The 26,388-nt window shown below is 40.2% G+C and overlaps 1 protein-coding gene across 1 annotated transcript; it reads left to right on the top strand.

Moving 5' to 3' along the window:
* Positions 1-863: 863 nt before the first annotated feature.
* Positions 864-25,650, top strand: LOC104290795 (uncharacterized protein FLJ43738). Its single transcript, XM_009889952.1, has 11 exons — positions 864-970; positions 5,501-5,664; positions 6,469-6,566; positions 10,439-11,328; positions 12,325-12,519; positions 15,542-15,839; positions 17,579-17,743; positions 18,498-18,710; positions 21,303-21,441; positions 22,441-22,622; positions 25,405-25,650. Exons 1-11 carry the CDS (start codon positions 864-866, stop codon positions 25,648-25,650), a joined length of 2,697 nt encoding a protein of 898 aa, XP_009888254.1.
* The last annotated feature ends 738 nt before the right edge of the window (positions 25,651-26,388 follow it).

Raw genomic sequence — 26,388 nt, 5'->3', positions numbered from 1 at the left:
TAAGTACAGGTAGGACATTCAGCGCTAACAAAACACTATTTGGGTATTCTCACCTCATTTTTATTACTTGTTGATTCCTAGTTTTGTTTTAAATTGATTTTAAATTGTAAAATGATAATTACCATGGAACTTACTTTTCTAGGAAATAAAGTCTGACTTCATAATATTTTAGTTTCTCTGCATGATCTCTCAAAATATATTTTATTTTATAAATTTTAGGCTTATTCAAACTCATCCTTGACATGGAGACAAAAATTAAATGGATCATGGTTTTGAGTTGCAAAGACAGCTTGCGTAAGACCTCTCACCACATTTTCCTAGAGCTTTACAGATGCATTTTAGTTAGATGCATTAGTCTTACGGGAGTTATCAAAATGTAGAAATACTTAGTAACAAATGTAAAACCTGTTTTAATTCAGCAGAAGAAACTGATCTGAATGGACTAGCAACACCTAGTTGTGGTTTGCCACATCCATCAAGGACAGATGACTTGTGTACCGTGAGGTAAGAGTGTTGCACTTGCTTTGGGAAATATTCATGCGTTAAAAATATAGTTGAAGATATGTAATTGTTTTTCTATGTTGTCTTTTAACATTTTATAATTATACTGTGGTTTCAGAAGTGGTTACCTGCTGCTTTTTGCAGCCATGCCCACTGATTGTAGGAGAGGAACAAAAGGATTACGATCCCCTTTGATATATCAAGCTTGTTATAGGCTGTTTGGGGTAAAGAAGCTGTTTGTGAAAAAAATGTATAAAATAACAAACTTTGTTCAGCTTACTTGTTTGTGCATTTTTTTTCTTCTGTTCACTTGTATCCTGAGACTTCAGGTTTGTGAGATAAGATTGTGCAGTTAAGACGAGATGGAGGAGGAACTAGGCGTTATTCTACTGCTAGTTGCCCAGCTGAAGGTGTTCGGAAGTGGCAAAAGTGAGGAGTGGTGGTCAGGGTACCTCATCCTTTTTGCCGGGTTGGAGGTAGTGTCAGCAATAACAATTGCTCGCAGAGCAGCCTTTGCTGCCTTGTGAGCTCAACGAATCAACTCTGTAACTATGAATTTGTGTGGGGTCAAATTACCATGAGGTAATTTTCTAAAGCAATTAAAGTAACCTGAGTTCATACTGCTGTAGTAGCATAGTTCCTTATTTCTTCTGTTCTGGTTTTAGGAACAGTTATTCACTCTTTTGGTTTAACAGGTCATTTGTTTTAATAGTTTTCGGTGGTAAATTTCTAACAATCAGCATGTAACTCTAAAATTTTAGAAAAGGTAGAGGGTTCAAGACTTGAGACAAATTTAAAAAAGATATTTCCTTGGGTATTATTCATAACGGAAGACTTTGCACTTGAAATAGAAATGAATCATGAATAGGGTGTATCTCGAACACGTCATCCAGAATGTCATCTAAAAAATGTAAACTCTTAAATTGCTTTCTCGAGGTTCCCATTTTGCTTCTAAAACATTAATTGGTGATAGTACAAGATAACAAATCCACTCCTCTATTCTATGATATCTTTTCTCATTTTATGCTCTTATGCAAGTTTAAGACTTTCTCCCGAAGAAGACTTAGTCAGATTGTTACTCTGCTCAAAAAGTGAAGTCAGTGAAAGGACTCTTCATGCCTTCAGCAGAAATTTATGAACTCAGCTTTACAGACATGTTTCCGAGTATTTTGTATGAAGTGAGAACACTGCTATTTCTGATGAGTGCATCTGTAAGTGAATCTTGCCGTTCAAATGGTATGGGTTGTGCGTGCCAGAAAGAAAACATGCATTTGTAGAGATGAAGAAAACTGGCAAGAATGTTGAATTGCACATGGAAGCAAAATCTTTAGTTTATTTTGGATAGTTTTCATTTAAGTGCAAAACTATCTTTAAAAAAACCTCTCCCAGCACGTAGAAAGTCCAGCCACTTTGCTTTAGGTTCCTAGCCTGTATTCTTTTGAGCTGCCACAGACTGGATCCTTCTTTAACAAAGGTACTGTAGTGTAAAATTTGAGAGAATCTTGATTTTTGATCGATGTCTTGTTGTATCATCTTGCGTAATTCCTGGTTTGCTGCCTATTCTGTTTTTAACAGCTCTCAGTTCCTGGTTTGTAGGCTAAACAGACGCTTCCCGTTCATGTCCACCGTATTACAGCTTTTGCTAAATGAGCTATTTCCTTCTGCACTGTATTTTTTACTATGAAAGTAAATACCATGTGATTGCACGACAAAATAAAGTGGGGCCCTCTGAAGCTTCATAACTGCTTGAATCATTCGGGTTAGCGTGTTTGTCTTACGTATCTGTTTGTGATAATAGAAATGGAAAAAACAACCTTCGGAATGGAACTTTATTTGTTAATGGCTTATGGGACGAGTTACTCGGTGCAAATGTGAGTTGGTGTTGTTGACATTAAGTAGGGTTTTTATTCCAAAAATAGCACTGGTGAAATCTTGCTCTGTCACTCAGAATGTGAGCAGTTGCTACTCCGTGTCCCGTGAGTGCGGCCTTTCTGCTCAAAGATGGGTGTCCATGTTGTGTAAGATTTACTGTAGAACTCCAGGGCGTTACCCTACTTTGGACTTGCTCTGCATTTCAGAAGCATCTTTATTGCTGAAGTATAAGGATATTTGAAGGATATTTGTTCAGTTTCAGTCTGAAAGAGTAGTTCCTTATGCTGTTGCTGTTCCCTTGCATGCATGTACACTATCTGTCATGCCAGAACAAAATTCTGGTGAAACATGAACAAATGAGATCAGTATTTTGCAAAATTCGGAGTATTAGTTTAGTCTTCATGCAAACATAACTTTCAGTACAGATTAATTGGAATCCTTTTTAGGTAGAAATATTGTAATAGTTTTCTAAAACCCCCCAAAATCTTTACTGGAGACGTATTTAGAGGTATTACAGTTTAATGACACAAGAGCTATGGAAGAATATTCATCAGGATATTGGTTCTTCTGAAAACATTTACTTCTTCCAAGTGAAGCTCAAACGGGATAAAATCAATTAATGCTATATCCGTACGTACATCACTGTTGCTCTTTCATATACCTGAACATTCTCATTCCACCGGTATTGTGACTGTGGTGATGGTTTGGGTTTTTTTCAAGCTTCGTGTTCAAAGAGCTATTGTTATCGTAATGCTCATTCCTTGTGGAGCACTAGTCAGTTACCTGACAAGCAGGCTACATGTCTATTCTACAAGCAAATCTGAGCTTCAGGAAGTTAGGTTTTACCAGTTTTATTATTGGCGAAGTTTTGCTGCTCCTTTGTGCACCTGGAAAAGAATCTTTTTTTCTAAAGAATCAGCTTCCTTCTTCCCTCATTTTATGTCAAAAGTGTACAGCCAGGAAGTATGACAGTCACAATAATTGTATGCCGCATTTCTTCTCTCAAATTGGTTCCAGAAAAATTGTTAATACTGCTGTAAATGCACACATATGGTCTGATATCCTCTCTGCCTTTTCAGTCTCCAGTGGGCAGGTTTCCAACAAATCCACCAATAAATTCCCCGTTACCCCCGTGAACTCCACAGTATGCTTTCCTTCGTTTATTCCCAGCACCTGGAGGTTCCTATATATAGTGACGGTCTCTAGGGCCTCTGACTCTTTGCAGTGATTTTTCTTTTTTTTATTGAGGCAAACGAAGCAGCCTTGTTGGTTTTAGTTTTGGCAGGTCTGGTTTTCTACTTAGAGTGATGGTTTACTTATAAAACCACATGTAAGCTTTTTTAATTAGATTTTTTTATTCCCCAAGCAATTATTTTGACAGTCTGTCATTCACTACTTCATTAACCATATATTAACAATTTTGACTATGTTTTTATAGGAATACAAAGATGTCAAAAAGCTGTATTTTTAATGTTGATCATTTTTAGTGCTGCAAAACCGCGCAACTGACTACCTCTCTCCCCACTCCCGGCTATTACTATGATCCTTTTTGAAACATCTCTGAGGAAAGGTAGAGTTATTTGGGAAATGCTTGGCCTGATCCATGTAATAAATTATTATTTTTGGTCCTATAAACGTACATTGCTTCAAGCTTCACAGCCGCAGACTTGATTCAGTGCTCACTGCATGGATGCCTGTCTGAATTAAAGTCATGTTTGTGAACGTAGACCTCTGAGATTGAAATTCCTGGGAGGAGGAGGAAGGAGGGATGTTTGAAAGATTTAATGCCAAGGATAAAGGGAAGATGTTGCACATCTTAGTAAATCTGAGAGAAAATGCCATAGATGGAATATGATAATCTGGAGACAATGTTCAGCACCAGAAATCCTTAAAGTAATCGTTGTGAGAAGCTGCAGGGGCAGCAGTCAGGGAGAGTTGTGCGTTGTGTCCCAAGCATGTAATACTAGTTGCGCTCAGAGATGACTCGATGACAAGGGGTTCTTGTAGTCTATGCTGTTAGCAAGAAAATGTTTGTTACATTAAAGTCTTAAAAAAAAATAAATGAATGTCATAATATGTGTGTAAAAGAGTAGAAGTAGATTGCATGCATGTATCTGCATATATCGAAGTATCGTTATTTCATTATTAAACATTGTACCTCTCAAAGCATCACCAAATGCCTTTATTTGCAAACCGCTATTATTATAAATCCTGCCTATAAAGCTAAGCAAAACAGTGACCAGTTTTTGTGACTACTGATGTAAAAATGTCTTGGACAGACGTATTTCCTTGAACTGCATATAAAATTCTGCCATCAATTCTGTCACCCCATTGCGAGGAATCTTTAGGGCCGAATGCATTCTTCACAGATAAAATAATTTTGCTGTGGTGTGTCTTGTACCACTGCCCTCCAGATACAATATATAACAGTGATCTGAAGACAGGGACAACAATATCATTTATTCAGGAGATTTAAAAAGCAGTGAGATTTATCTCTGTTAAACAGCCTTTTCTATTGTTTCTGATCAATATTCATTTTTTCAGCAGCAATAATATGTTGAATTTGTAAGGGGCATAGGTACTTTAGGGAATAAAATGTGTGCTGTCTTGTGGAGAACCATTCACAGCAGCGGCTGGTATTACAAAGTTTGGGAAGCTCGTTAATGCTGAAACTAAGTGACAGCATTCCTGGCTGCATTTTCCCCCTAAGAAGCTCATTCTATAATAGAGCAAAACGGTATTAATTCTAGATTTCTGGTCTATCTGTAATTGTGTTACAGTGTATACCAAATGTGAACAGTAATAGAACAGATGTATTTCTCTCCTCAAAAAGCAAAGCAGATGTACAGAAGAGTCTGTAAGTTACGGTATTGTAGTATGTACTACGAGATGTTCTACTTCATGCATCTCTTCAGGCACTTGGTCTCTTACTCGGAAGAGAAGGACCATGTATCCTGTTGATACCCTTTTTTGATGTCCTTTACATGTATATTCTGGCAGTTGAGCTCTTTTAGACTTGATTTTTATTTTTTTTTAAATAAATTGTTTTGGTGGAACCTTTAGCATGGCAGGGATTATTTTTTTCCCACATTTCTTAAATAACTTCAGATCTTTTTAATGTTTTCAGAAGTGTGATATTTGCAAAAAACAAATTTCTGGATCAGGCCCAATTTCTGAAGCAGAAAGCAGTTGCTTGTCCTCCAGTTAATTCAACTTCAAAAGAAACTGAGAACACATCTGATAACGTGGGAATTCTGACATATGAAGCAGACAAAAAAGTCACCAGGAATGGTAAGTTCTGGATGGAGCTATGGGCAAGATTTTAAAAGGTAGATACAAAATTCTGTTTCTCTTCTGTTTTTCATTTATTTATTTAAGAATTCAAGGTTAAAACAAACAAACAAAAAAAGAGTTATGGGACCTGTGTTTCTTCAGAATCTAGTAAAGCTCTCTTTTTCAGTTTCCTTAGCTAGCAGTGTGAAGCAGGGATGATGGTGGTCCTTTTCTGCCACTTGGAGTGTTCCAGGGGTGAAGTGAGGGATATTTGTAAGGGGCTTGGTTACAGAATGATGGAATTTGTGAAATAGTAAATGAGTAATGTTGGAGCTAAACCAACTATTTTAACTACAAAATTATCAAGTTGTTTCATATCACTTACATCACTTTTTCCACTAGGAGCCAGGTTTTGATCTGTGGTTTACACTCCATTTTTATTTCCCGTACCTGTTCATTATGTTAAATGAAAAACCACAGCCCCACTGAGAGATATTTTGCTCTCTCGTCTGTAGCTTATAATTGACGAAGGCCCTGTGAAAGATGGGAGGAGATGATAACCACTGTAGCAATGGATGCTGCAGCATATACTAATTCACCTGTTAAATAGCATGTTTGTCTGGCCAAAAACCGGCATGGCATCACAGGGTTGCAGTGCACGCTGCTCCCAGGGCACGTTATGAAAAGTACATTTGCTCATCAGTAAGCATCACGTGATAACATTCAGTTATGGTATCGTTCTATCTAAATAAGTGAATGCACCGATATTGTCAACCAAATCTTTACTTGACAGCTGGTTTCTGTTGCTGTCCACTGTGGCAGAGTTTGGCGCTCCTGCTTTTGTGGACAGACCTTTTGAAGAGCAGCAAAGAAAACCCTACTGCAAGACAGAGAAAGAGGGGGACATTCTGGAGCCCTGTGTGCGTGCAGGTGGTGGTGTGCAGCTCGGGTCGCAGCGCAGGGCTGTGCTTGAAGAGCTTAACCGTGAACCACATCTGCCCCGGTTACCTTGTGGCTCTGCTTTGCTCTTTCTTTCCCGTGACTCTGGAGACCCGTGACTTCCGTGATCAGTTCTACACAATTCTCTCTCAAACGTCCACGTGCTATTTCTTTCAAAATCAAGGCAGTTGGAATTTTTCAGTTACGAGCTTTTGGTGAACAGTTACACGCTTTATGTAGGGAGTTCTCTTTGTGGGTTATCATTTTGCTTATGTTCAGGGAGGACTGTTTTTTCCCCAGTGTAATTTTGGTACTGCTAATGTTTCTTGTGGCATTACTATTGTTGTTAAAAGACAGAACTTTAGTACCATGTTGCATGCCTCTTTCCTTCCATTTGAGTGCTAAATTTGTCCTTAAAACATTCTGCCATTCCTTTTATTATAGGAATAATAATAAACCAGGACCAGCAGCAGTAATATTTCTGCAGCAGTTGTTTGAAGTTGCTTTGTTCACTTGCTACTTTTTTTGTCAAGCTAAAACTACCTGTGCTGAAATTCTGTGCCTGCTTAGTTAGCAGATTGGACAAAGCATCTGAAGCTGGGATTGAAATACTTGGGGCTGGGACTGACTGTGCTTTTACTGGTTGGGTGGAGACTGGATCTGGGTGAAAGGAATTTTGGGAATAATTGCTCAGCATCTAAGAAAGTGGCAGATATTAATGAGTCTGTCTTCATGGTATACTTGTGAGGTAAAGGAATGATAATATTCCTGTTTTGTAGACGGGAAGTTATAAAATGCAGGTTTCTGGAAACAATTTAATACGTATCCCAAAGAGTACCATATATGTGTCATAATGTATATACACAAGGGAGGAATAGTAAGGTGGCAAAGATAAATTGAATTTTGGTAATTGCATGAACTTCGAATGCTTGCTGTTGCAAAGTTAACTTTCTCGTAAAGTAGTGATTTTATATGTAGTATAGTGCACAGCAATGGAATTTTGAGCGTATTGAAATACTAGTTGGTGTTAAAGTGGATAATTGACATCTTTTTCTAAGGCCGATACTGAATTATGCTCCCTACTGCAGTAAATTTTAAATTAATTCTTTGATTAATCGCAGCAAAATGTTTCCTTCTTCCTACTCAGTCCAACTCTGCCTTCCATCAACAGGTACAAGAGCTTCTGGTCCTAAAAGAAATGTTGATCCTACTATGGCAAAGAAATACGGCGTTACTTCACTGCACTTAGATCTCATGCCTCTCCTCTCAGGTATCACTCTGGTAGGACGGGGCAGGGAGGGAGCGACATGCCAGCTGTACTCTGAAACGCCTGTGCTGGTGGAAACTGTTTTGGAAAATCCAGAATATGAAATTCCCTAGGGATAACAGCTGTCTGGTTGAGAAAGGTTTGGGATTTGGTTTTGATCTGGGGGAGGCTGACATACGTTCAGAGGTCTGTGTGCTCTGAAGGGCGAGATGTCCAAAACGACCCTGTGGTGTAGTTCTCCGTCAGCATGTACGCTGAAGTTCTGCTATCCTGTTTGATTTAGCATGGGTTGAAAGTGGGATATTGGTCAGAGTAGAGTGGGGTATTTCTGCAGGTGTCTGAGTGTAACTAGATTAACATTCATTATTAATATATATTGTCCTATTTTAGTGTGTAGTGAGTTAAATCTCCCCGTTGTTCTGTGCACACAGACAGAAGTAGCGGTATGTCATGCAGCACGGAACTCGGCTGCTGAGGGTATGGAAGTGGCAAAGCCGCTTGCAGAGAAGCCAGTTTGTTTAAAGGTGCTTGTTTACCTTTAGCAAAGAGTTTAATTATGATGAAAAGTCTGTGAACTGCTTTAATTTTTTTTGTTTATGCGAACCGTATATTTGCAGCTTCAAAAAGAAATAAACTGTGTTTTCAACAGTTCATCTGGGTGAGGGTTTTGACACTGCTTTGGAGACTATTTTCTTCCCACTGTAAAAGATAAATAATATTTGAAGAAGTTAAAACAATACTTTTGTTTTATTTTAATACAAATTCGGTGGAGATTTGTAATTAATTGCATCAAATTATGGGTGCCTTGATGGGTTTGCTTCTATAACAGTATTTAATCTTGTGTGTTTAAAAAGGAGAAAAATCAGTGATCAGTCGTCTGGCAGAAAATAATCCTAAAGTTTTAGATGCTTACGTGACTTTCACTGTGGAAACACCTCTTCTGTCTGAAAGACAAAGACATGAGTTGAATCCACTGATTATAAGGATTAATTCAGCTACCTGCCTCCCAAACACACCTGTACCAATAGAAGTGCTGCAGGTAATACATACAGCTACGTCTTTCTGAAAGAATTTCCTCGTTACGCTCAAGTAGCTTTGCTTAAAATATGGGCATGGTTTTAGACATAACTTTCCTTATTAGTAGAAAATTGAAGACTATGACTAACATATTCCCTGAAAAAACGTGGCCAGATTAGTGCCTACGTATCATAGGTACTGGCAGCAAACCAGCAATCTTGGTGTTTTCCGAGGGCAATAATTTATATATCATCATCCCCTTTTGATTTCTGAGCAGTGGATCTTGAGTAAACCAGAGAAGATCTAATTCAGTCGCAGTGCCATATTGTTTGAAACAATTTGCTGACAAGTCAGGGCAATATTATTTAACTTCAAAAAACAGCTAATGTTTCACAGCTTAAAAAATGCTGTGCACAAAAAAAAGTTCTATATTGGAGAGAACATAGTTTAAAGTTTTTGGGTTTATATTTATAAATTTTGAGAGATGAGTTAGCAAATACGTTCTCTTGTTAAATGATTGCATTTTTAGGCTTAAAGAAATGCTATTTTAAAAAGACTTTTTTCTGAGTAATTATATATTGTTGATGTGAAAGTGAAGTTAAGGTCCTTTATCCTTTGGTCCTATATCCTTTGATTTCAGGAGCTATTTTGTTGGTCCCTGTCTGAGGTGGAATTATAAGGGAGTAGTATTTGAAAGACCTGGTCCAAGTTGCATCAGCCTGGTCCTTAACATCCGTAGGATGTTTTGCTATTGTTTTTGTGGAAATAGTTTAATGATATTACGTCAGGAACTTTGTAATGGCCCATATGGTTCTGTGGTGGAGTTTTACACTGCAGCGCTTGTGACAGACGAGGCGCATTGGCTTAGCATTTATGAAGAGAAAAATACCAATAATCGCGCAACATAATCAATAACGGAGACAAAACCACTCTGTAGTTTCTAATGCAATTTGCAAAATGAAATACTGAACTGTTTCAAATTTGCAGTTGTCAGGATAGTCCTTGACATGTAGCCTCCGCTCCCTGGGGGCTGCCGTAATGCAGATGGACGCTTATGTGGAGGAACCACAACAAGTACTGTGGAATGAATCCCCCTGTTTGCTTCCCCGGATTTATAAACAAATAGCTACTGATGGAGATCATCCAGTCCATTCTCTACAGTATCTCTGGATACTTGTTGAGTTTCCTAACTTCTAGCTGTAGGCATTTGTTTTAGGCCTCAAATCCTACAGATGAATGCATGGGGAGAAACAAAAAAGGTCTCGGAGCCATTGCAGTCCCCAGCATGCTCCTTTTATGATCTAGATGCAATGTCAGTTTTTCTGACGTATTTGGAAAGTCAACAAAGTTGAGGACAGACAAATGAAGGGGACAGTATATTCCCAAAACCCAGGATACAGGCATGTAGAGTGGCCTCTTTGCTGCCTCGGAAGACTGTCATTTGTGCTATGGAGTACATCCCCCATACTTCCCTTAATAGAAAAGCTGAATGTTCTGTGAGGTTAAAAATAAAAAAGAAAGAGGTTAATGCTGCAAATGTCTGTTTCTCCTCATCTTTTTGTTCCTTAGAGATTGTGCATTCCCACCTACTGCAAATACCAGTTTCATGACTTTCCACCTCATCGAACTCACGGACAAGTCCATGGAACTCACGTCTACTTTAAGGATGTTAATGTACTTCTAACAGGGATGATGAAACCTGGGGAATTACAGAGGTGTCTTAGAGGTCCACCTTTGGAGATTGAAGTTCATGACCGGGATAGAAACATGGAAAACAACACAAACCCCCCCTGTTTGTTTGGGGAAGATGAAGCAGATGAAAAAGTGGGTAAGGTGAGCTTCCTTGCTTGCAAATCCACAATCTGTGATTCTTTTACAAAGGACAAAGTGTGGCATCCACATGGGGTAGCTAAAGTCAGTTTAACTGATTTATTGTTGGGTAAAAGGTACTTGACTGTCAGTGCTCCCATTCGTAGCTGCTCAGCTCCAAATACAGCTGTCTTCAGTGAGGAGGATAAAAAAAAGAACGTGACAGAATCTGTGAGTAGTTCTTCCCTGCTACCTATGGGACATTATCTAGAATCGGACTCACTTTTGAAAGTAAGAGTGGAAATAGCTGTGCCGTTGGGAATGCAAGCAGAAATTGCTGATGCTCAAGTCACAAACTGCCCATATGGTTGTATAATCTACATTTTTGACTACAATAATTCATCTTTATTACATGATTTGGTGGAAGAGATTACAGAAATCAATGCTAAAGCCCTCCAGCTGGACTGCTATCCTGTACACTTAATTGGAATGGCTCTTGCTGCATTAAAACTGAAAACCACACTTGAGAAACTTTCTGAGTTGGATATTGTTACTGGTTTTCACTTACTGGATGGAGCAACTCATCTCTTTGTCTTGGAGGGATTAAAAGACAAAGCAATCAAGAGACTATGGGATAGACACTTTGAAAGGTAGGAGAGTTTGACGTTATTCATCAGTTATTTCCTTAGATTCAGAGGTTTTATTTGGATTTATATTTCCCCCATCCCTTTCTACACAAAGATATATGGGCAAGTATGTAGCTGATGCTTTCTATGTGGTTTTAGTGGATATGAGTCCCAGTGGCTGCTTCATTTTGAGGCATAATCTTCTCCTCTTTATCATGTTACACCACCGATCATCCATGTAGTTAAAATGAGAAGTATGGCAACATGTACTTTTTTTTGTTAAGCTGCTACTTGGTTTGTGGAAACAGCACTATAATCTGCCAATTCTACATAATAGCAAAAATACTTAATGGGCTCTAAACCAAAAATAGTCCCTGTGAGGAATCCGGACTGCAAGCTCTTTCTTCTTTTGAGTTTAGGGGAAAATGTAACAAATTCAAAGTGAATGTCTCCCCAGATTTCAGGCTGAAAAAATAATTGATATTTTTTCCAGCACTGTAGCACATTGTTAAAGCTTTCCTGTGGTGGTTTGGTGGTGGGTTTTTGTTTGTTTGTTTAATGCAAGTAACTTCATTGTGGTTACTGAAATTATTTATTGCGTGAAAAGTTGTCTCTTGTCAGTGATCACTTGTAGCCTAAATTGAAGCTTTTATTCACTGCTCTAGTATGAATTTTGGTATTTTTAGTAGAAATATTTATATAATGCTTTTTTAGCTCTAATAAGGTTGTTAAGGGGCAGGACCCTGATGAAACTGAAATGAGCTTCCTTTCAAATGTTTGCCATGTGGCTTAAAAAGAAAACATGTGCAACTCAGTTATGAGAGTTTGCAATTATCTTTGTAATTTTGTCCAAAATAGATTTTTCAGAACAGTTTATGTGAAGTGAAGGCTGTAAGAGGTTCCATCTAAAGGACAAAACCAAAGCAGTTTCATTAGAGAGAGTAATTGTACTGTAGACCTGAGGAAACCTGAGATACAGGCTGATTGTCTTAACCTTGTCCTTGGGGTGCTTTGGTACAGGACTTACAGACGTGAAGATGGACAACTGGAAATACTGTATAACTCACAACTGTCTTTCCATCAACGCCTGTACACAGACCTGGAAGCTATCTTTTATCGTTTCCGCCTCTGTCAGCCCCTCTTCGCTATAACAGCACAGCCTCTGCTCTACGTCAGAGGTATGGTTCCTTGGGCCTGTTTCCAAGCCTTGACCAGGTATGGCTTGTCCAGATTCAGAGTTAGCAAAGTAGAGTGAATATTTGATACAAAAAATAATACTCTTGGGTATCTTTTCCCTGATGAAAGCAGTCTGTGGGCCTGATGGGTAATTCAGTTTTGAGATCGGGTGTGTAAGACAGAGGAGCATGGTTTTCGAACGGCTGATGCAGTGGTAGCTCGGTATCGGTGAGCCCACTTTTAGTTTGGGCAGTTTATAATTTCTAAAGAAGAGAGGTGTATCAGTAGGATAGTATATCAGAAAATATCTGAATATAATACAAATAGAAGAAAGAGAAAATTCCGGTGTCAGAAGCATCGTCTGGGAAGGATTTACTTCTCTGCTCCGTTCTCCTAGAGGTGCTGTAGGATGGAGTAAAGAAGAGGCCAAACAGGACTTGATAGAGCCAGAAAGTCACTTGAACTAAGTGGGGAATTCTAAAAACTGGCTTCCTACGGTAACGAGAGAAAGGAAGAGTTTTGTGAGAGTTGGGAGAATATGTTTCCCATTCCTAGTTTTTTGTTTGAGGGTTTTGTTGCGGGATTTATTGCTGGATCTCTGCCAGGTTGCTCACTTTGTCAGCATGCAGGTATTCACAGCTGTTTGCCTTAAAGCACCTCTGACATTACATCTCGTGAGATGGATTAAAGAAAAAGAAATTGGGTGAAGTCTTATGCACATACATCTCTATCTATCTAGATATTTAGTAATCTATGAAAAAAATTCTGTGTGGGGTTTCTTTGTTTGTTTATTTGTAAATTAAGACACATCTATTGAGAGGTGGAAAAAGGTACCATCCATCTTTGATATAAGCTACTTGGATTTCAAAAGCGGAGATGGACTGTGATTGCTTGCTTTCTTGCTAGAAATAGACTGGCTTGTTTAGATTAACTTCTGAACTGAAATCCTGCAAAGCTTATTTGAAATGCCTGGGGACATTTAGTCCCGAGACAAGGAAGAGTGAATGTCTCCTAGATGTCAGTCTGATTTCATAAAAAATTCTTGTTAATCTGCAGTAGTATACACAGTCTTGTAGCAGCCTTACCCCTTGCCCTCCCACATGCCTGCGTTTTGGTAAAACATATTCCTTAACATATATAACATATGGATTACCCGTCTACTACAAGTTTTATTTTGCATGTGTCAAGCTACCTGGGCAGCGCAGTGCTGATCTAGCAGGCTGGTTTTGGCTATCTGTTTCCCCTTGTTGGCTGGCCCAGTCAAGTTCAAGAACTGTTTATTTGCTGAGGACTAATGAAACTTAACCTCATAAAGCTAATGAAGAGTGAGGCCTTTACACTTAAAGTTCTGAAGTATATTTATAGTCGTGATCTGCCTGTAATTTGGGTACTTCTTCACATATCTGTAATTTGTGTCATGTTTACTCTAGAGATGGTGAGAAGAACACAATATGAAGGTGACTGGTGGCCGTCGCTGTGTTGTTCTTAAAAGTCCTTTTTTCTGTTTATTTTTTTCTTCAGTTGGTAAATACCTTTCTTCCTTTAGCTGTGTGCTGGCAATATTTGAGGTAGAAAATAACGCAATGCTGCATGTTTTAGATACTTGGTAGTTAATTTTCTTGTGAAATTTTGTTGTGGTATCTCCTGGCTAAAAAAAAAAGAAAATTAAATCAGCAGGTTGGCTACTGTGCGCAGCTTGCTAGATAGCTGTGGCTCGGGTTCCTGCAGTGAAAGTGACGGTTTCGGGATGGCTGGGATAATTTTAAATGCAGGGGGTTATTTTTCCACTAGAGAGAAGCAAAGCTGCAGGAACGGTCACTGTACTTCTGTACTACTCAGTAAAAGCATCTTTAGTGGCTGAGCCAATGTCCTTCCAGACACCAGCTCTTTCCAGTAACACGCCGTCACGGATGAGTGAATCATGTCGCAGGCTTTGGGTGTTAGTCCTTTTTGCCATACCCTCCTTCTGCTGTGTCTGTAGTTATTCAGAGAAATACAAATAAATTCTTCACTAGATTATACAGACTGTGACTGTGTTCAAGAGCAGTCTCTAACCTGTAGAACTCCTGGGGTTTTTTTAGTTTTTGGTTTGCTGTAGTCAGTGGTTTAATGTGTGCACGACAGAAACTGCTGCTTCTTGATATGTTTCCTTCTGCTAGAATTAGCCAGGAAAGTAATTTTAACTGTAGAAAAACTAATGCTCGTGATCCATATGCACAATGTCCAATTTGTTTTTTAACATACCAATATCAATTCCATTTGTGTCATTAATGCAGATGCAATTTTGAAATTAATGTTATTTATCGGTTGCCTGTGTTGTTCAGAAGTAACGGTAGGGAAATAATGTTGTTGCAGTGGTTTTACAACTGAATTCTTTTCCGGTACTTTGTAAACTTACTCTCCTCAAATAGAATAGCTATGTAATAAATGAATTAACAATTTTCCACTTTTGGCAAGGAATCATAATACTATGTTTGGCTATTGGATAAGGTCCCTTTATTTCATGGCCTCTGCTGTGGCCTGAGCCAGAGAGACTGAGAATTGAATTACGTGTGTGTGTACAAAGTGTGTGTGTGGTGCTCAATAGCTGTCATATATTTAGAACTGCGTTTGTGTTGACACTAGTGTTTTCAGGCCGTATTTCGTGAATTGAGAGAAATCAGATATGAGGTAAGTGTTGTCATGAATGGCGTGTAGAATGAAAGTTGATCAGAATGAGCTGTAAAATTGAGGTAAGGCAGGATGGATTTTAGGGAGTGTTCAACATAAATGTGGGTTATGCACTAGAACCAGTGTGCATGAAGGGAATTTGCTTTATTGCCTTTCCAGCCAGAGGCTAGAGAAATTCAGCAACTAACTTGCGCCTAAGTCCTCGTAGGTTTATTAAACTGCTAAACTTCTGTGTTGCTGCTGAATGCCAGCATGCATGAACTGACCCGAACTTCTTAATAAATAGGTGTTTCAAGAAGGTTTTATCATGTTGCCACAGTCATATTAACTGTAATGATTTGATTGCAGTAAAGTTTTTGTAAACTAATAAAATGTTGATGTCTATTTGTAGGCTCAGTTACCTGTGCCACAGTAAGAGGCTGAGGGATGTCGTTCATGGGGATCTGCTGCCCTCCGCGGAGATGATCACAGTCTTGAGTCACGACTACGGAGTTCCCTTAACTGATGAGGATCTCTTCACTCAGAAACTTCCTTTACTCTCATTTTCCTCGGATGACTATACGCTGCCAGGAAAAGTTAGCAGAGTGAAACAAGCAGTGTATTCTTCATTAGATAACTACAATGAAGTGTATGTGCAGTGGAAGAAAGAAATGGCAGACAAAATGTCTTTTGAGAGAAACCACGTTGGGGTGAGTAGTTTGTGATACGCCAGAGGCAAGCCTCAGACCTGCAAAACTTCATATCCTTAATCAACACCTCCTTTGTCTCCTGAAACAATGACTCATGAGACTTTTGGTAGGGTGTTTGTAAGTATTGTACAAATATTATAAAGAAGTGCAGGATAATTTTATTTTGCGAAAGCTGAATTGCAAATGGAATTGCTTCTCAATGGGGAAGACAATTTTGGCGCTCAGTGGTAAACAGAGGAGACACTGTGTGAGTGGTAACGAAACTGATTATTTAAAGGATTTGTAATTTCTTTTTGGGTTTGGTTCCTATTTTTCTTTACCTCTTTGTTTTCCATAGTTCCTGCATTGTGCTTTAGCATGTCATCCAGGCTTCAAATGATTGTGGGGCACCGAGTCAACTAAGCTCATGTGAAAATTGTGCGTTCTTCTCTTGCCATGTGAAAGGCTTGCTTGCCTTTGGGCAACCATGATGGCACTTATTGTTATCTAAGTAAAATCAGCAGTTGCAGACAGGGCTGGGCTGAGCTGAGCTTTAAGGAAATGGTGAAGAATTTTAGAACCTCTTCTGTCTTGTTACCAGTGTCCATCTACCATTCTGTTGCCTCAGGGAAAATGGGTTGAAGCCAAACCCTTTCCTGTTAATAGAGCCGTCACAGAAAGGGGTATCCTGCATGTTTCCTGGGAGTCTGAATTGGGTTTTTGGAGTATCTTGCTTAGTTGAGGACTCTAGCCGTCCCGTGGTTTGTGAAGAATAGTTCTGAATGTTTTTTCCTGTATATATTTTAATACAAAGAGGTTTTGCCTGATATGTAGAAATCTGTGTTCCTGTATAAGAGTACTGTCTTGGAGATACTGAAAGAAATATAACTCCTAAGTATTTCCTTTTTCAGTCTTAGTCTGTTGATAAAAGAGGCTACAAAACAAGACAGTCTTATGTAATTGTTCCTGGTGCTTGCATTTATAACATCATAGGAGTATGAGAGCAGCCGAGCTCTTGGGCCTAATCATTCCGCATAGATTAAGTGTAGAGTTATTTTGTTATTTGTATAAAGTTAGCAGTCTTCCCAGTGTACGTGTCTTAACCAGTTTTCGTTTTATACATGCTTTTGCATCAAGAGGATAACAGAGGAAAAGAAAATATGAAATTCTTTTTTAATAGCAGGTAAGGTAACCTTTCAGGCTTTGGATTAAAGAAAAGGGAAAAAAAAGGGAAATGCAATTTTACTGTCTTGCTGTAATTACCTATTATGGCTGAGTCTGAATTCAAAGCCATAATTACCATAAACAGTAGAATGACGTTCTTAAGTCAATGAAAAGGTACAAGCGTTTAATTATACTGTGTCAGTAGAGAAATTTGAAGTGTTCTAATGAATGGTGCATCCCCTGTCACATGTTTGAAGATGACCAGCATCAGCTTTCCAGAACAAACATTTAGATCTGTAAGAAGAAGTCATTCCCTGGTGAGTGCTTGCCTCCAGTCTGCTGCCCTTCGTCTTGCAGGATGTCACATGCCAAGGGTGAAATGGTGCTGTTGCTTTTTAATAGTCTTTTTGTGGAGTATTTTGGTAAGAAAGAGCTGTTGTGTAATAAATCTATATATAAATATAGATTATGTTTTGCTGGAGTTTTTTAAAGTTTTTTTGGTTTAATGTTTACAGAATCATTTGCTTGTTTATAATTTTTCATAACACTCTGAATTCTCAATTCAGACAGAGCTCACATGTAATCTCTCTTTGCAGGCTAACATTGGTGCTGTACGCCAACTCAAAGGAAAGATGAAAAAGCCAAAGTTTGAAGTTTTCAGGATTTCTCCTGGTGATGGCAAATCTGTCTTTAACTACAGCTGTCAGAGCCTGAATTCGGCAGAACTTGCAAAGAAGCGTCTTCGCCAGGAAATGGCAAAGGTAAAATGAGCTGCATAACTGGAAGATCTTGGCTTTAGTTTTACAATAGTAACTTCCATGTTAGCACACATAGGAAGGGAATTTGGGATCCAAAAAGATCTCATTCTGAGAAGTATTCTTCGTTGCTGTGTAAAATTCTGCTCTTATGCTGTTCATTACAGTTGTCTCATCTCCATGACTTGGGCTGTGATTTTGAGTGCAGACTTTGATAACCTCGGTGGTCACGTCCAGTTCTGTGTCCCACACATTAATAAATGGGAGAATTTGAGTAATTGCAGTGTCAGCGTATGCAGTATTAAGTGATTTGAAGAACACATTTAAGAACACATTTGAAGAATCATGTTTATCTGCTTTTGTCTGAATGGCTGGCTTGAATCTTAATAACAAATGCCATTTTCCTGTTAGCTAGTGGAAATTACTGCAGCTCTGTGGAAACAGTTTATGAAGTACCATGAGCACAGTATGACCTAGAGATCTGGTTTTGTGCACATAATATTAAAGATATTTCTTTCTGTAATAATTTTACAGACATCCCATTATATCACTTGTAATTAATTCCATCGTTGGAGCATGATAGAATTGAATTTAATTTTTTAAAAAAATATTTAGTGATATATATTTTGTATAATTTTGTTCTATGATTACTTGCACTCTTAAGGAAAGAAACGACAGTGGTTCTGTACCCTATGGGCTGCGCTCCCAGCAAAGGGGAATTCACACTAACAACAAAAAAATAAAAATCTTTTTTGTGTAGGAACCAAAGAAAAGATTCACTTATTGTCATGAGTATCTGTCTGCCACATTTGACCCAGTGGATGTGGTCGCTGCCTGTAAGGAATTCTGTGCAAAATCCAAGAGTATGTGGCTGTCACCGGAGGGGTTTGTATTTCCCGGGTTTAAGAGCAGCATTGAAAGCAACCTGCACCCTCAGATGCCTGATGAAGCACATCTGGAGGAGTTAAGGGAGGTAACAGAAAACTTAAATCAACACTCCCAAGTGAACTCAAGCGTTTTAGGAGTCTTGAAAGAGGCAGAATGCTTTCGTATATGGAAGTCTTTTTGAGAGGTACAGCCCAGGCAGCTCTTTTGAGGGTGACGCTATATTTGCAGTTAAGGCACAGCAGCATCTTGTTCACCCAGTTGGTACTTTGTTTGGGTACGCAAATTCTACCATGAACACATACAGAAAACCCATTTGCCGATATTAATAGGTATTAATGGACTATAGAGTGCTTTGTTTTAAATTTCCAAGTGAGGTCTAGTGTCAGAACGAGCATAGTATTGCATTCCATGATGAATGGGTTCCAGGTTGTTCTTCATGAGTTGCCGGTGCAGGCGCAGCCTTCCTTCATGTTGCCAAATTCCCTCACAGCTTATTTTTCCTCCATTGTTTATTTACGGTTTGTAGTTACAGTTTTATGGAGTGTTTGTCCTCCACCATTGTGTGTTCTCTGTCAGTTCCTTTCTGCCCTGTGTCCTCCTTCCCTTCGCCTGCTCTCTACTATTTAGCTTCTAATTTCCTGCCGTTTTACTGGCGCATCACCTTCACTAGTTTACAGTTCCCCGTTTGGAACAGTCTCCAGCATTGTGCATACTCCAGTGCATATGGTCTGTGTTAGGAAGAAAATTTGTATGTTATTAGAATTGTCAAGATGAGGAAATAAAGGGAATAGAACAGGGGTTTTTTGGTGCAGGATCAGTAAATTCTACCAAATTAATTGAACGCAGTCATGGCACAGAGTGCAACAGGCTGAATGCTTGGAGGCTCGTTATCGTATCTTGCAAGAATGCGTACGTGTTCATTTAATTTTCAGGCTTTATTTGTCTTCTTTTTTTTCATACAAATTAAAGTAGTTTCTCAAAAAGGTTAGAGTATAGCTGAAGTGAAATGGTTCACGAAAATGAGTGCTTTTTCCTGACCCATGGTGCTGCAGAACGTATCTTCTCGTGAAGGAGCAGAGAAGATTCCCTGACCAAGAGCGAGCCAGTGCAGTCTGAGCGCTGGTGCCTTTTGCTGAAGAGACAAAAGAGAGGAGGGGAACTGGGCAGCACAGGAGCAAAAACTGAGAAGCTGAAAGAGGGGCAGCAGCCTTCCGGTGCAGCAGCTGTGACTGGTACCGGAGTTACCGAACTGAAATACATGGGGGACTGTGATATTTGGTGTGGGAGTAGCAGTTGATTAGTAAGTTGTGTTCACCATTGGCACCTACTGATGGGATGAGAGGGGGGCAGAGAGCTGACGTGTTACCCTGAATGGCACTAAGTGTAACTGGCAGTACCGATAGCTGCGTAGCGCCTGTAGCCATGGAGCTGAGAGAAAAGAGGAAGGAGGCTCCTTCAGCTCAAGCAGGGACCTCACAGGCATGACCAGAGTTATACTGGATAACGGAGATTGATTCTGAGCCTACCATTCATGTTACCTGAAAGGTGGAACAAAAGCAGAAAGCTATTAGGGTCCCAGTCTGAAGCAGTCTGGTTTTGATACATTGCTGCTTTAACCATCCTGGTTTTCTTCTCAAACACGGAATTTGACCATCTTCTGTGACACCATCTCTTGGGAGGCAAAAAAAAATCTTGGAGTTCTTCTGGATTCCTAAAATATCTGTACTGTTTCTATACAGTAAGATACCTGTACAGTATGTATAATAATACTGTAAAATGTACAGTTTCTGTACTGACTCAGCTATCCTTTAACAACACGGTTTTAGGTGAAACAGTGACAGTACACGGCTAACAACAGAGTGGGAGTTAATTTCTAGCTTAGGAAGGATAGTTTTGTCTGAAAAAAATCTAACTGGTATTTCAGCAGTGGGTAGTCAGAGGACCACAAAAAGTTGAACTCTGTTTTGCAATCATGATGATGAATATTCCTGCCACGATCCCACCTGCTTCCTCGGGACACCTGGGCTCTTGGCCCCAAGAGTTTAATACTACTGACTGTAGTTTTAGAAGCACTAGGACAGCTTCTGCTTTCTAAAAGCGCTATGCTTTACGATTATCCTTGAGATGATATATAGCTCTCACTATTCTGGCAATTCTGTACAGCCAGCCGTGGGGAAAAGATAACTAACTCGTTAGGTTTTGGGCTGGGTCTATCCTCTTACAGTCTCATTGTGCGGAAGAGGATATTGACACGGACTGGCATGGATGAGAGGGATGCTCCACGTTTGCCGGCAAGTTTAGCAGCTGTGTATGAAATACAGGAAAGCGCAACAGACCCTTTATATCATTGCAGAGAAATGTGACATAAATATGAAATTGAATCCCCTGCCAGGTATTTCTCAGGTATACTGTAAGTGCCTGTATGTTAGCTGACAGCTCAGTACTAGACTATCAGCAGCTTGCTCACAAAATGGATCTTTGTTCTTACTCAGGTGTATCAAACACATCAAATTGAAAGGCTACTTAGAGAAATAGTCTTGTGTAGTAAAGTCTGGACTTTGGTAAGATCCTATTATGGTAGTTGTTAGATTGCTACCCAAGAATACGGCTAACTTATTTTTTGTGACTCCTCACTGGTGATTTTGGCCTGTCTTAAAGGGATTCAATTTTCATTTAGAAATGGCAGGAGAACGCTCTGCATGCTAACATGGAGCCAGTGCTCTCACGGGACAGATGGAGCTGGGACAAACGGCACATTGATTTTGATCTTTATAAGAAGCCACCTGAGCTCTTCATGACAACAGCCCCACCGCCTGGTAATGGTTCTGTTAAAATTAACTAATTACAAAGCTTTTAACCTGAAGCTCTGACATATGGTCCCCAAAGCTTGTTCAGATCTGCCATTGAGGAAGGGAGTTTGAATGCAAAGAGGTTTAGCAAGGAGATCCATGTACGGCAAAACTGTTTGTACTCCAGCAAGTAAAGCATCTTAGGATGTAAGACCTTGGCCGTACTCCCATTTCACCCCTCCATTTACCCAACTTCTCAGCCTTACTTCCTTTGTCTGTAGTAAAATAGGACAGGGAGGAATAGATCCTTCTTGGCGTATTCTTCTGTAAAGCTAGCTCTGGTGGCTGCTGGATCTTCCTTTATACAGATTGGTGACAATCAGCTTTAGTTACCGAGGGCAGACAATGAGCTACCTCATAGGCTGTAAGCAATCGCAGCTAATTGGTGGTCCAGAGGGGGACTGAGATGAGGCAGTCAAATCTGCACGCGCTCTCAGCAGCCTGTAGTGTGCCTGTAACCTCGTGTTCTCCCACAAACGGTAACAGGCAAAGTTGTATTTCATTATGAAATGGCATTTTGAAAAGTTTGCCATGTGTTTCTTTTTGCCCAGAACCCACTGAGAGTCACTGCAATATTTACAAGCAGAAAATAATAGATTTACTGTGGTTGTTAGAGTCTTTCATCTTTTACGTTTCTGCTGCAAATTGCAAAACACTCTCTTGGTGCAGTTCTTCTCAAGTGCTTCTTACAGAGAAATGCTTTTGGAAGCAGTCAGGATAATTCCACGTTCACGTGTGTTTTATGGAGCCTAAAGGGCAGTGAGTTGTCTTTGCTGTGAGCACCAGCCATTATTCTAACACCTCTATCATTTCTTCTGGTGGAATCCTTGTGAGAAAGGTTGTTCTTTGCCATAAAGGCTTGTAACCTACTTTTTTTTAGTTCAAACAGCCAAAACTTATCTTTTCCATCTAACTGGTTTCTATTGCCTGGTTTTTCTTATACAGTCTGTTGTTGGCCTTGTGAAGATGCTACTCAGGTTCTGCAAACCGCCTTTGGTGATACCAAGCTGAAAGCTCACCAGCGCTCCACAGCAGCCGAGTCACCCACGTGTGGGCCAAGAGCCAGCTTTCAGCTGCAGAACCTCCGAGCGCTTCTGAAAGATGAACCTCTGAAGGTCTCGCTCAGGAAGGCAGGACCCATTTTGAAGGTAAAGGGTAACTGACCCTGGCACCTACCTTTGCGCAGCAGCAGCTGTCCTGCGCTTTGTGGAACACAGATAACATGTGACACTCTTAATTTAGCACAATACCTTTGGAAGTAAAAATATTTGTTAAAATTGGTGTTGATAGCACTGGTTGATTCCATCTTACAAAGCTCTTGGTAAAACATATCAGCCTGGGCACAAAATGATTTATATTTTTTTTTTTTCGGTTCTTTGCTTTGATGCTCAGATAATGGAGGAAGGGGGAGAATTTCTGTTCAATTAACTGACTTGCCTGTCAGTGTGCAGTGGGTGAGAAAAGAAGAACAATTTTTGGCCAGCTGGCTTAGCAGCTCTAAAGGAAATTGTAATGTCCCCTAATGAAATATAGGGGCTGAGGCGCTTCTATAGAGTAGATGCCAAATGTCTCACCATGTGTTCTCTTGATTACCATAGTGCTGTATAGAGCGCTGCACTTCAGCCTGTTGGTGCAAAAATCCCACACAGACACCCCAGTTTGCAAGACTAAAGGATTTGTGCTCATTAATATGAAAAGCTGTACGGGTGGTCTGCACCTAACTGTTCTTTTGCTGGCTGAATCGCAGTCGTGCTTGCATGTAAATGACTGACCCAAACCCTGAGTATGCCTCTAAAGCTGATTTTGATCAAAGGGGCTGAAGCTCACTGTTGGCTACAAATGCTCTACAAAAACAAACACAGGAACTACCAGAATGGTGGTAGCAAAAGCAGAGTTAAACCTTTGAGGCCAGCTCACTGCCACCCTCCCTCCCCTTTTAAAAAAAAAAAACACCAATCGCTGAGTGCCGGTTTTTGTATTAAAGGGACACTCAGCAGCAAGCTGCCTGGCCTCCTCTGCTTGCAGTGTCAGGCTTTGAACTGCATATCCCTTTGTGCTCCCTGTGCTTGGCCTTCTCTTTTGATTTGGCTGCTCAAACTATGAACCTTGTCCATCTTGGGCTCTTTGCCTGTTTTCTGTAATTCAGTACTCAGTCCTTTTTGCTGGAGTGCATATAACTACCCTTATCAGTTTATGAGCTAACTTCTATCTTGCACTTCATGACATTCTGATTATGGCAATCAATCAGACTTGCCTCTGTCCTAGCCCAAGTTTCTTGAACGCATTTTTCAGGCCTTCCAACTATAGCCAGTAGGAAGACATTTCTGTCTTGTCTCACAAAATTCGCTACTCTTTTGCAAAGACAACGCTTTACAAAGGAGATGTTATGTGCATTAACTTCCAAGGTTCTGCTTTGGGAGAAAGATAAAAAGTAAAAAAAACCCCACAAGACAACCACCCCCACCCCCTATTGCCATCCCCACGAAAAAAGCACTGTATTTTTAGTTCTTGCTTTTAATAATTTCCAAAATAGCCTCATTTTCCAGTACGGTGTTTTTCCTCTGACAGAAAAAGAAATAAAAACATCCTTGCCGGATGATGTGCCTGGCTGAAGGAACAGAGAATTTAAACATGATGGCTATATTAAGGCTAAACAGCCAGAGTTATGTTATCACAACATCATTTATTTTCTGCTTATTTTTATGCAAGACTGTCTGCAGAAGGGTGAACCCAGGAGCTCAGCTCCACTAGCTAGTTTAGTGCCATTGCCTTCTCTTACCTGCACATTCTTATGCTACTGTATTCTCTACCAATTTGTTTCTCTTGGATCCCTTCCTCCTTCACCTGATTGGTTTTTTTTAAAATCATCTTTGCTGTATTTAAGCAGTGTAACTCTCCCCCCGCCCCTGGCTCCCGGAGGCGGATGCCTGACTGATGACAGGTCCTACCATCCGCGCAGGCCCGGGCATTGCTGCAGCCCAGCGGGATTGCGCGTTCTGTCGAGCCGGCGCTCCGGCCGCCCTTCCCGAGGGCTCATCGCTCATCCCTCCGCACTGGGCTCTGGCTCTGCACCGCACTCCCCCAGCTGGTAACTGACACGAGGCAGTCTTTCTGGCGGTGTGTACTGGGAAACGGCCTCTTCCCAGGCACAGGCTTTGTGTCTCTAACAGCATTTACTTTTTGCTATAAAAGAAAACATGGACTTTTTAAAAAAGCTTGTAATCACACAGGCTTCCTGTACCTGCTTCCACTGCTCGACTGTCTCCCAAACCATGTGCTTTATTTAGCCGTCTGTGAGCGTAATCTGTAAACTGAGTTACGTATGCTCGGGTCTCGCCTTCAACTCATGCTGCCGGGTAGATGTAGTCTCTCAGATCTTGTCTGGTGCAGCCGTTTGATTACCGGGACAATTCTGCTAACTATTTCTACTCACTTGTTAGGCAAGCAAACCACCTGAGGACTGAATGACATCTCTGTGGACGCTTCCAAGCCAGAGCTTTATCTTTACTGACTAACCTCGCAGCTCTGGTTTTGGGGGTTTTGTTGATTGGTTGTTTTGGCGGGTTTTTTGTTTGTTTTGTTTTTTTCCATTTAGCACTAAGACTCAGCTTGTGATTTATATCGTAAAGGTTTTGAAGCGCAAAGGTTGCACATGATGTCTTTTTTTTCTAACGTGATCTCAGATCCAGGCTTGTAAGACCATACGAGCTTGAGCAATGCGGACTTTAGCTGTGTACGTTTCCAACCTTACAGTTTGCCTGGAAGGCAAGTGCTCTGGGGCTCATTTTTGTAATGAGGGTGCAACAGCTTTCATGTTCTTGTCTGTATTTTGGGGAATCAACAATTTAAAAATGGGCTCACCTTGGAGCTTCAGAGGCACCCACGACTTCTGCGTAGGCAGACATTCCTCACCTCTTCCTTCTTCTAAAGCCTGGCTGGCTGAGCACCTCAACAGCTGCCATCCTGTCCCAGCGTATGCCAGCCCTGTCGGCACTGGACAACCAGCCCCGTGACACCAGTTCGGATGCCTTCCCAGGAAGGAGGAGGAGCATCGCCAGTGGCTTTGCACCAGGCCCTGATGACCAGCACAGCTTGAAGTGGTGCAAGAATGTTATTACCTGGCACAACAGAAAGCAAGAGAAGTTTGGAAAACTCCAAGGTGCAGATTTCAAGTAAGATAAACTAATTGCTAAGATTAGCAAAAGTGGGCCCACTTCATTTTCTATGTTGCCCGTCAAAGACTTACACTATACAGCCATTATAATAATAAATTACTTAGATCCATAAATTAATTTCTTCGGATGCGTCCTGAAGAGACAAACCAATTAGTTTGGCGTTCTCCCAACTTGGCATTGTTGGGAGGTCTCCCTTTCAAGTCTACACTCCAGAATTAAGGAATCCGGTTTGTCACTGGTGAGCGCTGGCCCTGGGTGTCACTATGTGGTACCTGTATGTTCACAGGTTCAGCTTTGCACAGAGCTGTCAGACACGGACACTTCAGCCATGTGCCTGGCCGCACACTGGAAAACGCAGGCTGCAGCAGCATTTCTGATCTAAGAAACATAAATCAAGCTCTTCAAGTGTAATTTTTTACCTTTCCGGTTTCATTTAATGGCTACAAATTGGAAGAAGTTTCACGTTATTTGAACTTTGTAAACTGTATCAGACAGTAAATCTTGCAGTAACAGGAAAATTGTAGTTACTATCTCAATTGCATATGGAACAATGTAAAGTGGTTTAATTGGCATTTTGTTCTTTATTGTGGGAGACAAGTTCTGGTCTTTGTTTTACTGTCATGCTATCACATAGTCTAAGATACTTTGTTTAATTACTCAGTTCTTGCAGAAATGGACTCTTTCAGATTCCCACACTAGATATAAACCATGCTCAACAAGGTCAGACTTCTTTGCCTTT

Source organism: Charadrius vociferus, unplaced genomic scaffold (assembly GCF_000708025.1).
Source record: "Charadrius vociferus isolate BGI_N301 unplaced genomic scaffold, ASM70802v2 scaffold67, whole genome shotgun sequence".
In the NCBI taxonomy this organism is placed as follows: Eukaryota; Metazoa; Chordata; class Aves; order Charadriiformes; family Charadriidae; genus Charadrius; species Charadrius vociferus.
This window is presented reverse-complemented; position numbering and strand designations above follow the sequence as displayed.